We start from the raw sequence: 14,423 nt of genomic DNA on the forward strand, positions 1-14,423 counted from the left end.
ATTCATATTGCAGCCTTTTGTACTACATTACATAGACTTTTATCATCTTACGATTATAGAAATAACTAATTAAATACATGAAAGAATAGCTGAAAATATTCTGTTAATTACAAATTAAAAGCTGGTAATGACTTAATAAGAATGCCCTTTGATCCTGCTTAAAGAGTTCTGAAGATGGATTAGCTTACTCTAAGTGCCCTAATATTATGCAGATATTTTTCCCTGCCCATCTAATTACCTTTTAAATAAATTGGTGATGTTGGACGGAGCTCTCAGCAGGTTTAAGTGATAGCTCCTGGTTTTTTCAGGTTTCTGTCTCCAGGTGCAGTCTTTGGTTGCCCTCCAGGCTGTTATTTTATTTTTTATTTTTTTAATGGGCTCTAGTAAAAGGTAATGACAAATACCTAATATTAATATTAAATATTTATATTAAATATTAACACTACTGCTATCACATTACCTTTAATGCTGGATTACCTATTAGAGCTTGCCACCATACAAATTGCATGTGAATAAGAAAAATTAGGGCTTTATACATGCATGCATATAAAAAGTATGCATGTGTCAAACTCCATTATTGTGTTTTTCCTATGTGAGAGGCAAGAGTGAGTGACACTGAGCACAACCAGATGTAGGTGTTCAGGTGTGTGGTCAAACAAGATTGTAGTGTTGGAGGCTATAGGGACACTTGTTGCAAATGAGATGACTTGGTCGCATGCAGCCTCCCCTAAGTTGATGAGTAACAAAATACAGGGAAGATGTATATTTAAACCACAAACTCTCTTGCTGCTTTCTTCCTACAGGTGACTGTCCCATTTTTGTGGTGGGTGTTTGAGGGTTTCAGGTTCAGTGCCCTTTTTGGTGCCAGTGATGTGTGATTCAGAGGTTCCACCCATGGAAAGTGAGCTGGGGTTTCAGCACCATGGTCAGCGATCAGCTGCATGTCAGTTCAGTAATACTGAGATACAGTTGGCCTGTGGGACATACTCAAGGAAGTTAAACATGAATGACTAGAATAGGAATGGATTTATGAATAAGATTGTAGTAAAATTTAAAATTAATATAATAAACTAATAATCTGTAACATGTTTGTGTATATCTACCAGGATGTAGGGCAGCACGGTGGCACAGTGTGTAGCGCTGGAAAGCAAGAAAGGCCTGCGTTCATTTCCCCGGCCAGGTGACCAGGGTCCTTTCTGTATGGAGTTTGCATGTTCTCCCGTGTCTGAATGAGTTTCCTCCAGGTGCTCCAGTTTCCTCCCGTAGTCCAAAGACATGCTGTCAGGTCATTTGGAGGTGCTAAATTGCCCCTAGATGTGAGTGTATGTGTGACTGTATGTCTGTGTGTCTGCCCTGTGTTGGATTAGCAGCCTGTCCAAGAGGTTTCCTGCCTTCCACCCAGTGAACGCTGGGATAGGTTCAGCACTCTGCAACCCAAGAGAATAAGTGGCTTAGAGTGTGTGCGTGTGTGCGCGTTCTTGGATGTATTTGTTTTTGTACTTAATGTGTAGTACTCCTGTACCAGCCACATTACTGGCCGGTACTCTGTGAACTCCAATGTTAGATTGAGAGAAGAAAACTTAAGATAGATTTAACGGTTATACTAAATGTTTTAAGAGTGCACAACGAATTATTGAAACTAATAAATTTGATTTTTTTACATCTGACTTCTTATAAATAGAATAAAGGTGAAATGGAAGGATGAGCTTCCCTGAATTCCTAGTGGTCTGTTGATTTGTCATAATTATCTTTTAATTTTTCTCATTTTTCATCAGTTATTGTCATATAACGTTAATTTGCATTACAACATGATATGTGTGTGCTAAAGGTTATTTTTGGATGCATTTTACTTGCATTATCCATTATGGTGTTTCGTGCTGCAGTTTACCAGATCAGCCTGTATTATAAATATAAAGGTATAGAATTGGGTGTGGCCTTTCATCAGCTTTTGATTAGGCTGGCACAAATACACAAAATCTGTGGAACCAGTTACAATTAGTGATTCTGAGTATGTAGCCAAGTGTTTGTTACTTACAGAGTAGTCCAGTAGTTATTCTTAAGTGTTCTTTGAAACTGTCCTTCATGTAGTGCTGTCATCAGCAAAGCACAGGAGTTAACGTAGCTTAGATGTTTTGAGTAAGCAGTGGTATATCAATTCATGTTTTGAGTTAGATGTACTCAAAACATATGAATTAATATACCATTGTACTCATTTAGGACTATCATTTGCCACAAAATATTTAGGTAGTCACTCATGTCATTTAAATTTGTAATTACTTAAAAGGTTTAATTACATTGACTAGATTGAGTGACGTGAATACGTATTTTGAGTTTAAATGGAGTTTGGTACATGTTATGCCATTAAAATGTGTATAACTAAAAACCTGTTTGACAGACTTCTGACTGATGTTTTTATGAACTTAAAAAATATTAAGGCAACTGATTGCCTTAATTATTTTGTGTTCTGTTAACTTATGCAGGTTTACAGTGTAGTTGTACCAGAATGGAAAAACAAATGTGGGATGGACGCTCTGATGTTTTATTCCTGGTAAATTATCCAATGCAACATCATCTCCTGTAAAATGAAACCTTATCAAATATAACTGAATAACTGTAGCTTTTAGGCAGTAACACATTCTGATTCAGCTCAGGTTGAATGAGTCAGGCCTTGAATAAAACCCATATTCTTTGCACTTCAATGCTATGATCTGCTCCAGTCAACTCGCTGCACAAATCTGGACACAGAGCAAACCAAATCAGCGTCAGTGCTCAAATGTCAGACTGAAAAAATATCACAGCTGGTTTGTATTTCTACAGCTTAGTTCCAGATCTACTGTCTCTTTTTTTTTCTTTATTATACATCACAAGGCTTGGAGACTGAAACGCTACTGTGGAGGAAGGAGCAACAGGGTGTCAGGGATTTAAACTACAGCAAAAGAGATGACACTTGTTTTATGTTTGTTTGTTCATTTATTTATTTATTTATTTATTTTACATTTGTGTGCAAGGCAGTTCTCTGCTTAGTGTCTCATAGACAGAAGTGTGAGAAAGTCCAGACCCTTTTTCCCCTCATGCTGTTTTCAATAACATCATTAAAGCACTGAAAACTGCCCAGGGTCATTACAATGGTGTCACTACCATGATAACGAGGAGTTCTGATTTATGTTATCATTTAATGATCAACAGCCATACATGTGACATTGTGGCTGTTCAGGCTGAAGTTCGCACTTTGCAGTAATTCTGCAGTCCCATGATGAATTTGAACCAGAAGACTGTTGAATGTCAACGTGGTGTTACTACTTTATAAACGGAATGGTCAAGTAATTCTCCTGTTTCGTTTAGCCTTGTGTCCTGGCTGTATATTTTATTTCGTGACTCAACAGCGCCCCAGTCCGTAAATCTGCATCAAACTAGGGGGAGAGAAAAGTTCTGGAGCTTTCGAAAAAAAATAAAATAAATGTGGAGCATGTGAAGTTTTAAAACAACCCTTAATATGGCGCTCTATCATTTCCTAACAAACAAATAAATAAATGAGGGTGTGGTTGCACCCTTGGCTGCTCCTCTGTGTTCTCTCCTTCTCTGACTGTCCTCTCCATCTCCATATTATTTAGGATTTTTACAGTGATACTGATTATGTTGTCCTGCTGCTTTGTAGGTTGTCACTGAGAGGGGCATCAGACAACCCCGAACAGACGTGACCATCAATCACAGAGAGGACGGAAAATGACTATTAAAGTTTATGGTAACCTCCCCAGCTGTAGATGTATTTTATTGTGAATTATAATAAACACGAGTGACGAAAGCGAGACACACCAAGCTGTTTTCTAAGCCATGTGTTAAAGGTATGTTCTTGGAATGGTAATGCTGAATGATTAACGCTGATGAATGAATACTTGTTAATCTATTTGACAGTAATGCTCGTCTACAATAGACCCATAAATATACGAGTAATATTAGGACTTTTACATCTTAATAGTAAACACAGCTGTGTGTCTGCAACAAGTGCGCGTGTTTTTATTACTTCTGCCAAGTAGTCTGTGTATTGATCGATCGTTTCTGTATTGCGGTTGGAGTCGTTGTCTTGGAAGTGTGAGTGTTTTGGTTGATTAGCTGTTCCTGGAGGTAATTTCCTTCATTTCTGTTTCTCTTTTTCTCGCTCTTCGCTTTGTGATTCCGCGCATTGTTAGATCGGACGAGAGAACGCTTCGGAGCGCGAGCTTCGACTGTTAACCAGCAGCAGAAGTCCACCTTTAAATACATCTTTCAGGGGTTTGTAGTGGTGATGCTCATAGCGAAGAATTTTAAAGGTCTCTCTCTTTCTCTCTCTCTCTCTCTCTTCATATATATATATATATATATATATATATATATATATATATATATATATATATATATATATATATATATGCTACAGTTGAGAAATTATTTTCTTATTTCTCATTTGCGCCTTGATAATCAGTTATTTATGAAAGATGGTTATTTGTTTGTCATTATAATCAGTATTGTTATTGGGCGCGAGTGCAGTTCTAGTTTACAACACACTGTGACACTCTTGATCAGCTCAGGAGTCTGAGTGCACGAGTCCCTCCCGTCTCTGTTGAGGGCAGGGCATTACGTGTGTACTGTGTCTTCTGATTTGGGAGAGTGTTGAACACAGCCGTTTTCCATATTCATCAATTTTATTTTTTGGTGAAACAGATTTTATAGGTCAGTCATCGCCGGGGTTTCATTTTTAGGTTATGTCATTGAAAGGAACATGTATACTTTTGGTGCGGACTGCAGTATGCTTTGTTTTAACGTCCATTGTCAGTTTCCGTCTTTGTTATGGGGACCTCAGTTATTCCGTTCCGGAGGAGATGCGTCGAGGAGCTGTGGTCGGGAAAATCTCTCAGGCTTTAGGAATGGACACGAAATCCCTGTCAGCCCGAAAACCTCGTTTAGATTTTGAAGGCAGTAAAGAGTACTGCGACATTAACCTGCACACTGGAGAGCTCACTATTAACGAGAGGATTGACCGAGAGGCTTTGTGTGGTCAAAAACCATCTTGCGCTATACAGTTCGATTTCTTTCTCGAGAATCCATTGGAATTACACCGTATTACCTTGGAAATACAGGACGTAAACGACAACGCTCCAAAATTCAGGAATGAAGCTATTAATTTGGAAATACAGGAGTCGACAAATAAAGGCACTCGCTTCTCCATAGACGAGGCACATGATCCGGATATTGGAGTCAATACTGTGCAAGGTTACACTCTGTCATCCAACGAGCATTTTATTTTGGCTGTCCACACCAGTGCTGACCATGGCAAATACGCTGAAATTGTTTTGGAACACGAGCTGGATCGCGAGGAACAAAACCATTTTTCCTTGCTATTGTCTGCGTATGATGGCGGCTCTCCACGGAGAACTGGGACTGTGGTTCTTAATGTCAGTGTGCTGGATGCAAATGACAATGTGCCCGTTTTTACGCATCCGGTTTATGAGGTGAGTCTGCCTGAAAACGCGGCCTTAGATGCGGTGGTTGTTAAAGTCAGCGCAAGCGATGCCGACGAGGGACCCAATGGAGAGGTGACGTATGAATTCAGTTACATTTCCGCTGATGCTGAAAATGTCTTCACCATAGACGAGAAAACAGGGGAAATTAAGGTGAAGGGGGAAATAGACTTTGAAGAATCCTCCTCTTACGAGCTAAGAGTTAAAGCCAAAGATGGTGCGGGACAGGCTGCAACGTGTAAGGTTCTCATTAAAGTTGTGGATATGAACGACAACACTCCTGTGATTATAATCAAATCTTTAAACACACCTGTGCCAGAGAACCTGCCTCCAGGCTCGGAAGTCGGAATCATATATGTGCAAGATAAAGACTCCACGGCCAATGGTAGAGTCAGGTGCTCCACAGGACGAAACTCACCTTTGAAACTGTTACCATCTGTAAAGAATCACTTCTCTTTGGTTACTACAACACATCTAGACCGTGAAAGCCAGTCAGAGTACAATATATCTCTAACTGCCACGGACGAAGGCTCCCCTCCACTCTTTTCATCCAAAACATTTCTGTTGTCTATAGCCGATGTAAATGACAACCCACCTGTTTTTATTCAGCAGTCCTATAGCGCTCATGTGAAAGAAAATAACAAACCAGGCTGCTCTGTGCTGTCAGTCTCTGCGACAGATCCAGACTGGAGACAGAACGGCACGATTTTTTACTCTCTGTTACCCGGTGCAGTCATTGGAGCACCTGTGTCTGACTATATATCCATTAATGGAGACACAGGTGTTATCCATGCAGTGAGGTCTTTTGATTATGAGCAGTTGAAAAGTTTCAAAGTGCTCGTCTTAGCCAGAGACAACGGTTCTCCTCCACTCAGCAGTAACGTGACTGTGAGCGTCTTCATAAGTGATGAGAATGATAACTCTCCACAAATCTTATACCCCTCTCCGGAAGGAAGCTCCTTCATGACTGAGATGGTGCCCAAAGCTGCCCAGTCAGGCTCTCTGGTGTCCAAGGTGATCGCAGTGGATGCGGACTCTGGTCAAAACGCGTGGCTTTCTTATCACATAGTGAAAGCGACTGACCCAGGACTTTTCACTATTGGTGAGCACAGTGGAGAAATCAGGACGCAGCGGGACATTTCTGAATCTGACAGTACAAAGCAGAATCTCATTGTTTCAGTCAAAGATAACGGACAGCCTTCACTTTCTGCAACTTGCGCCGTCTTTTTACTCGTTTCTGATAACTTGGCTGAGATTCCTGAACTGAAAGACATGTCTTATGATGAGAGCAGCTCCAAACTGACTTTTTATTTGATCATCGCGCTGGTGTCCGTCTCCACTTTCTTCCTCACCTTCATCATCATCATCCTGGCCGTGAGGTTTTGTCACAGGAGGAAGCCCAGACTGCTGTTTGATGGAGCTGTGGCCATTCCCAGCGCGTATCTCCCTCCAAATTACGCAGAGGTGGAGGGAGCGGGAACTCTCCGCAGCACCTACAACTACGATGCATATCTGACCACAGGATCACGAACCAGTGACTTCAAGTTCGTCACTTCTTATAATGAAGAAACTCTTCCTGATGACCTGATTCTGAAGAAGAATAAATCTGATGACAACCTGACGGGATGTGTTGGTGATGAATTTGAAGGTGTAACTCAGGTATGACTTTTTTAAAATGTTTTTTGGTTTGTTTGTTTTTCATCTTGGCTACTTTTTCTTAATACTTGATTTTAAAAAAATATATTTAATTCGGCTACTTGTTCATACATTCTTAGAAAAAAATGTACGAAACTGTCACTGGGGTGGAGCCTCAAGCGTACACCTTCAATACCTTTAGTTAGGGAACATCATTTTAACATTTAATATTCCTTTGCATTCGTATGTCCGTACGTTGTATTTACCACGCACCGCGTTTTGCCTCCAGCGTTTTTGTTTTATTGTCGTGTTTCAGAACATTAACTTATGAAAAGGTACAAGTCAGTACATTTCCCCTGGGTGGTCGGGACGTATTTGCGGAACACCTTAAACCATTGTTGTTCCTTTCAGGGTACATTTTACATTTATTTATTTTTTTTTACCTTAATGCACAATGTACAGGACCTGTTTTCTGACAGTGTACATTGAATATGAGACCCTTTTCTAATTCTTGTTTCTACAGCGAATTTTAAAACTGACTGTCCATGTTGATGTAATGTTTGAACTTCTATTGCTTATACGGTTTCACTGTTTTCTCGCGTGTGACGACGGCCGACGGTCAGTGTACATGCAAACAATAGCAATTTCTCAGTTCTGCAAAATACCTGTTGCAAAATTAAATCTTTGAGGAATAATGTTCAGAGAAGACTGCATGTTTCTACATTGTATTTTGGTTTTCAAATGGCTGTGAAAGGTCTTGGTGGAAAGCATTTCTCTTAGAGTGAACAATCATTTATTATATAAATATTTTTGCGCATTCAGTCTTCAATGTCCTCCTGCTATGCAAAGTTTCTGGATTTCCTTGCTAATAACACGATTAGATAATTATTACATACAGGTTGACCTGATAAATATCACTTAATACGAACTTGTTCATGGCAAAAGAGACTATGTGACAGAAGCTTGTCAAGTTCTCAGTATCCTAAACGATGGGCTAATCCTATTGTTTATCCCATACTGGCAGCATTTTCTTTTATGACTTTAAAACAAATTGTAGAAACGTTGTCTGTCTTGTTTTTGTCCGTGGGGCTGCAAAAATTAAATACAGATGTCAGTGTTGGTTCATGGTTAAAATGGCGAGTGCGTGCAAAACCTCTGTTGTAGACTGACATACTGTATGTTCCCAGTTCCCCTTTTTAATTGAAGCCACACAGTACAGTTAAAGCTGTATGCAAACGTTAAGACGGACACATACAGATGCATGCGAACTACACATACCAGTAATGTAACTCGTGGTGTCGCTGTTTACCTATGAAACCAAGCGGTGTTCATCTCTCCACCCACTGGCGTTGTCTCTTCCATAACCAGCATGTTTTGTGGTGTTGTATAATTGTGCGTATTGCAGAGCAGGCCTGTGAGATTTTACTTAGGCAGCATTGTACATTTAAATTGATATTGTTTATTATTTGGCATATTATAGGAAACCGGTCTGAAACAGTTCTGCAGTGTAAAATGGAAAACAAAGGCGCGCTCTCGGTCGTGCTTTATCTTTGTCTCAGCGTTTTTGTTATGGCGGACACCGTTTATGGAGATGTGAGCTATTCTTTTCCGGAGGAGATGAAACGAGGATCTGTGATTGGAAATATAGCCAAGGACCTCGGCCTGGATGTGAACAGACTGTCGGTTCGTAAAGCCCGCATTGATGCCGAAGGTAACCGAAAGAAATACAGCGACATTAATGTGAATACTGGAGAACTGACTGTAGCAGAAAGGATTGACAGAGAGGGTCTTTGTGGAAAGAAGACTGTATGCGTTATAAAACAGGAGCTGGTGCTGGAGAATCCATTAGCATCTCATCGAATTAACATAAATGTACAGGATGTGAACGACAATTCACCTATATTCAAAAAAGACGTCATTAAATTTGAGATTAGTGAAACAGCAGATAAAGGATCTCGTTTTCTCCTGGAGGAGGCTCACGATGCAGACATAGGTACAAACTCAGTCCAGAGCTACTCAATAGCACAAAATGAACATTTCATATTATCTGTCAGCTCGAAAGCAGGTGGACGGGTTTACTGTGAATTGGTGTTGGATAAAGAGTTAGATCGCGAGCGGGAGCAGGAGGTATCACTGATTCTCACTGCAGTTGATGGTGGGACTCCACCGAGATCAGGTACTGTAGCCATACACGTCACTGTACTGGATGCTAATGATAATGCTCCAGTGTTTAGTCAGTCTGTTTATAAGGTCAGTCTGCCTGAAAATTCTCCTCTAGACGCTGTAGTGGTTACTGTGAGCGCTACAGATGCAGACGATGGTGTGAATGGGGCAGGTTTCATATGAGTTTAGTCACGTTTCTGAGAAGGACTTAGCAACATTCTCTCTCAATCCTAATTCAGGACAAATTATTTTAATAGGATCTCTTGATTACGAGGAGGAGACAGCTTTTGAACTACAAGTCCAAGCTACTGATGGTTTAGGGCTGGTATCATTTGCTACTGTAGCGATAGAAATATCAGACGTTAATGACAATGCACCTGTTATACTCATCAAAAGACTTCATAGTCCAGTTCCAGAGAATGTGGCACTTTCTACAGAGGTGGGCATCATTAATGTACAAGACAGAGATACTGACAACAACGGTCAGGTTCACTGTTCACTTCAGCACAATGTTCCCTTTAAACTCGTTCCATCAATTAAAAATTATTATTCTCTGGTGACAACAGGTGAATTAGACCGAGAGCTCGTATCTGATTATAACATTACAATCACTGCTACTGATGAAGGCTCTCCAGCTTTGTCCTCCTCTAAAACTATTCATTTATCAGTAGCTGATGTGAATGACAATCCACCTGTATTTGAGGAGCAGATTTACAGCGCTCATGTGAAAGAAAATAACAAACCAGGCTCCTCTGTTTGTACAGTAGCAGCAACAGACCCGGACTGGAGACAGAATGGTACTGTAGTTTATTCTCTTCTACCCTTCTGATGTCAGTGGTGCTCCAGTGTCCTCATTTGTATCCATTAATGGAGACACAGGTGTTATCCATGCAGTGAGGTCTTTTGATTATGAGCAGTTGAAAAGTTTCAAAGTGCTCGTCTTAGCCAGAGACAACGGTTCTCCTCCACTCAGCAGTAACGTGACTGTGAGCGTCTTCATAAGTGATGAGAATGATAACTCTCCACAAATCTTATACCCCTCTCCGGAAGGAAACTCCTTCATGACTGAGATGGTGCCCAAAGCTGCCCAGTCAGGCTCTCTGGTGTCCAAGGTGATCGCAGTGGATGCGGACTCTGGTCAAAACGCGTGGCTTTCTTATCACATAGTGAAAGCGACTGACCCAGGACTTTTCACTATTGGTGAGCACAGTGGAGAAATCAGGACGCAGCGGGACATTTCTGAATCTGACAGTACAAAGCAGAATCTCATTGTTTCAGTCAAAGATAACGGACAGCCTTCACTTTCTGCAACCTGCGCCGTCTATTTACTCGTATCTGATAACTTGGCTGAGATTCCTGAACTGAAAGACATGTCTTATGATGAGAGCAGCTCCAAACTGACTTTTTATTTGATCATCGCGCTGGTGTCCGTCTCCACTTTCTTCCTCACCTTCATCATCATCATCCTGGCCGTGAGGTTTTGTCACAGGAGGAAGCCCAGACTGCTGTTTGATGGAGCTGTGGCCATTCCCAGCGCGTATCTCCCTCCAAATTACGCAGAGGTGGAGGGAGCGGGAACTCTCCGCAGCACCTACAATTACGATGCATATCTGACCACAGGATCACGAACCAGTGACTTCAAGTTCGTCACATCTTACAATGAGGGAACTCTGCCAGCTGACCTGACTTTGAAAAAGGATAGATCTATACAAAATCTGATGGGATGTGCTGGTGACGAAGTTGAAAGTGGAACTCAGGTATAACTTTAAACCTTTTTCTTTTTCAGATAAGCTGCCAAACCTTAAAAAATATTACAAAAAACATCTTTGCTGAGGCTTCTTGTTCATACATTGAATGAGGTTGTGATTATGTTAGGATACTCTAACACATCACTAGAACTGTAATTCACTTTTTGCCTCCATGGACATTTAATGTCATTTTTATTATAGCAGACATTTAATGGAATTCATCTAAAATTCTATTTACCTGAGGTCCAGGTCGGTCAAATTGAGGTGGGGTCCAGGTTGCAGGCACCTGTAAAAGATAGAACACAATAATAAAGTCTAGCTTATCCGTGCTGTTTTTATGTTGCATGTTCACATGTATGTATGAAGAGAAATTACTGTTGTTTGGATGTATATGCGTAATGTTCGTTTTATTGTCCTGCCTACATTTAAACAGTGGTATGACCCAGCTCCAATGCGGGAGGGGCTTCCAGTTTAAGAGGGAAGGGACCAATAGGGGATTAAGTACCTTTGTGCTTTGGGGAAGGTCTGTGTGGCTTTGCAGCCTCAGATTTATTTTATCAGAATTGCACTAGTTCTGTTTGGAGAAATGACTGAGGAGTACGTGGAGTCATTTATACACAGCTTTGGTTTTTAAACTTTTCTCGCGAGTGTAGTTACAGTAAACTTTAGAGCACTATGAAATGGAGACTTGATGTCAAAGTGTAATGAATTGGGACCCTCCGGACCACTTACTCACCACAACACCATCAAAAGTGGCGACCACACGCATTACAGAGACGCTTTTCTTTTGTTTGACACTTTCCACAAAACGTTTTAAACTCAGTTCTCATGTTGATTTAATAACTGCAGTTTTTTTGCTCACATGGTAAATGTTACGTCGCACATGACGACGGCAACTTCATAACGGATTATCACTTGTACTTTTTGAAATTAGAGTTCATATCGGCTAGTTAATGTTGTGTGTTACTGTCACTAAATATACTGCATGTGGACAATATTTTAGTGTTAAATAAGAAATATAGTTCTGTGTATATGGACCTTATATGAATTGCTCACCTCTAGTTGAACAGTGTTACAAACTGAAAGCTGTGGGAGGAGAATAGAAAAGTTCAAAAGGAGACCACACGTTTCTGCATAGCACTTTTTTTAAGTGGTCTTGAACGGTCGTGTTGGACAGTCGTCTTTGGATTGAACTTTTTGGATGGAGGAATGGAGGGATGGATGGAAAGAAAGAAAGAAAGAAAGAAAGAAAGAAAGAAAGAAAGAAAGAAAATAAATAAATGAAAAGCAAGACGAAGAATCTATCTATCATTGTTTCCAAATTCAGTCTAATATGCCGTTTTGTTTTTCACCGCAGTTTTTGTTTACCTTGCAAATCATAATCAATTATCAAGTACTTATTTAATCAAGTGTTTTATTTCAAAGCTGTTCATGACATAAGAGACTTCATAACTGAGCTTGATGAAGTACTCAACATCCCACATCATGTCTTTTATTTAGCAAATACTAACAGTATTTTTTCAACCAGTTTAACACCGAATCTAAGAACGTTGTCTGTCCTGTTGCTGTCCACGGTGCTGTAAATATGAGTAGAGAAGTAATGGGGCATGGATGGCGTGGTGAAAACGTGCGAATCTTCTCTGATGGGCTAAGACACACGATATGTTCCCAATATCCCATTTTATGTGAAGCTGCAGAGTACAGCTGTAGCTGTATGCTTAACAAATTCTTGAGAAATACATACCAGTAATGTAACTCGTGGTGTCGCTATTTACCTATGAAACCAAGCGGTGTTCATCTCTCCACCCACTGGCGTTGTCTTTTCCATAACCTGCTTCTTTTGTGGTGTATTGTATTTGTGCGTTTTGCAGAGCAGGCCTGCGATTTTACTTGGGCAGCATTGTAGGTTTTATGTTTATATTTATAATGCTTGATTTTTGAGATAAAAGGCGTCAATCTTAAACAGTTCTGCAGTGTAAAATGGAAAACAAAGGCGCGCTCTCGGTCGTGCTTTATCTTTGTCTCAGCGTTTTTGTTATGGCGGACACCGTTTATGGGGATGTGAGCTATTCTTTTCCGGAGGAGATGAAACGAGGATCTGTGATTGGAAATATAGCCAAGGACCTCGGCCTGGATGTGAACAGACTGTCGGTTCGTAAAGCTCGCATTGATACAGAAGGTAATGAAAAACGCTTCTGCGACATAAATCTGAATACTGGAGAACTGACTGTGGCAGAAAGGATTGACAGAGAGGGTCTTTGTGGAAACAAGGTGTCATGCGTTATAAAACAAGAGCTTGTCCTGGAAAATCCATTGGAATTGCATCGTGTTAGTTTTAACTAGTATATCCCGTCAAATTACGCAGAGGTGGAGGGAACGGGAACTCTCCGCAGCACCTACAACTATGATGCATATCTGACCACAGGATCACGAACCAGTGACTTCAAGTTCGTCACTTCTTACAATGAGGGGACTTTGCCTGCTGACTTGACTCTGAAGAAGGATAAATCTGTTGAGAACCTGATGGGGAGTGTTGTTGACGAACTTGATAGTATAATTCAGGTATGATTTCAAACTAATGTTTCATTAGGCCACGTGGTTTTAAGGTTTAACATAACAAAGATCTTACATTAGGCCACTTGTTCATACACTCAGAAAAAAATTCGAAACTTTCACTGAGGTGGAGCCTTAAGGGTACATCATCAGTTCTTTTACTTAGGGAACATAATTGCACCATATTCCTTTGCATTTAAATATGTTTACGTTGTTCTGACTCCACACACCGTCTTTTTCCTCCAGCCTTTTTATTTAATTGTAATATTTTACAACATGCGGTCATGAAAAGGTGCAAAAATGTACATTTCAAGTGGGGGGTGGGGGGTATTTAAGGTATACTATTGTGCCGTAAACCATTTTTGAACCTTTTGGGTACATTTACATTGTTTGTACCTTAATGAACGAAGAATGAGGTGCCTGCACAGGACCTGTTTTCTGCTGGTGTACATGGGTTTAAGACCTTTTTTATTCTTTGGAACTTTTCACAGAACATCCTAAAACTGAACGTCCATGTTGATGTAATGACTGAAGTTTTATTATTTACATGGTAGTAATAAATGTGACAACGGCAAATAATTAACACTCTTATGGATTGTACTCTTAAAATTAGCATTCATGTTATTTATTTAGTATGTTGTATGATAGTCAACAAACATAGCCTATGTAGACAACATTTATGCCCAATGTAAGAACAACTGATCAGTGTACATGCAGAGTATAGTAATTGGTCAATTCGGTAAAATCGGTTTTACCAAATTAAATCCGTGTGGAAAAAAAGACTAAACGGTTTAGAGAAGAATGTATGTTTATACATCGCACTTTTTTT

General features: G+C 40.2%; 1 protein-coding gene and 1 pseudogene across 1 annotated transcript in view; both read left to right on the forward strand.

Moving 5' to 3' along the window:
• Positions 1-4,652: 4,652 nt before the first annotated feature.
• The window catches only part of LOC118811457 (protocadherin gamma-A11-like), a 192,282-nt gene continuing 182,511 nt past the window's right edge, over positions 4,653-14,423 (forward strand). The window contains exon 1 of the mRNA XM_036575686.1: positions 4,653-7,154. Coding sequence (XP_036431579.1) covers positions 4,740-7,154 — 2,415 coding nt within the window. The 5' untranslated portion in view covers positions 4,653-4,739. The remainder of the gene's footprint in view (positions 7,155-14,423) is intronic.
• LOC118812654 lies at positions 8,518-11,056 on the forward strand (annotated as a pseudogene).

Source organism: Colossoma macropomum, unplaced genomic scaffold (assembly GCF_904425465.1).
Source record: "Colossoma macropomum unplaced genomic scaffold, Colossoma_macropomum, whole genome shotgun sequence".
Taxonomy (NCBI): domain Eukaryota; kingdom Metazoa; phylum Chordata; class Actinopteri; order Characiformes; family Serrasalmidae; genus Colossoma; species Colossoma macropomum.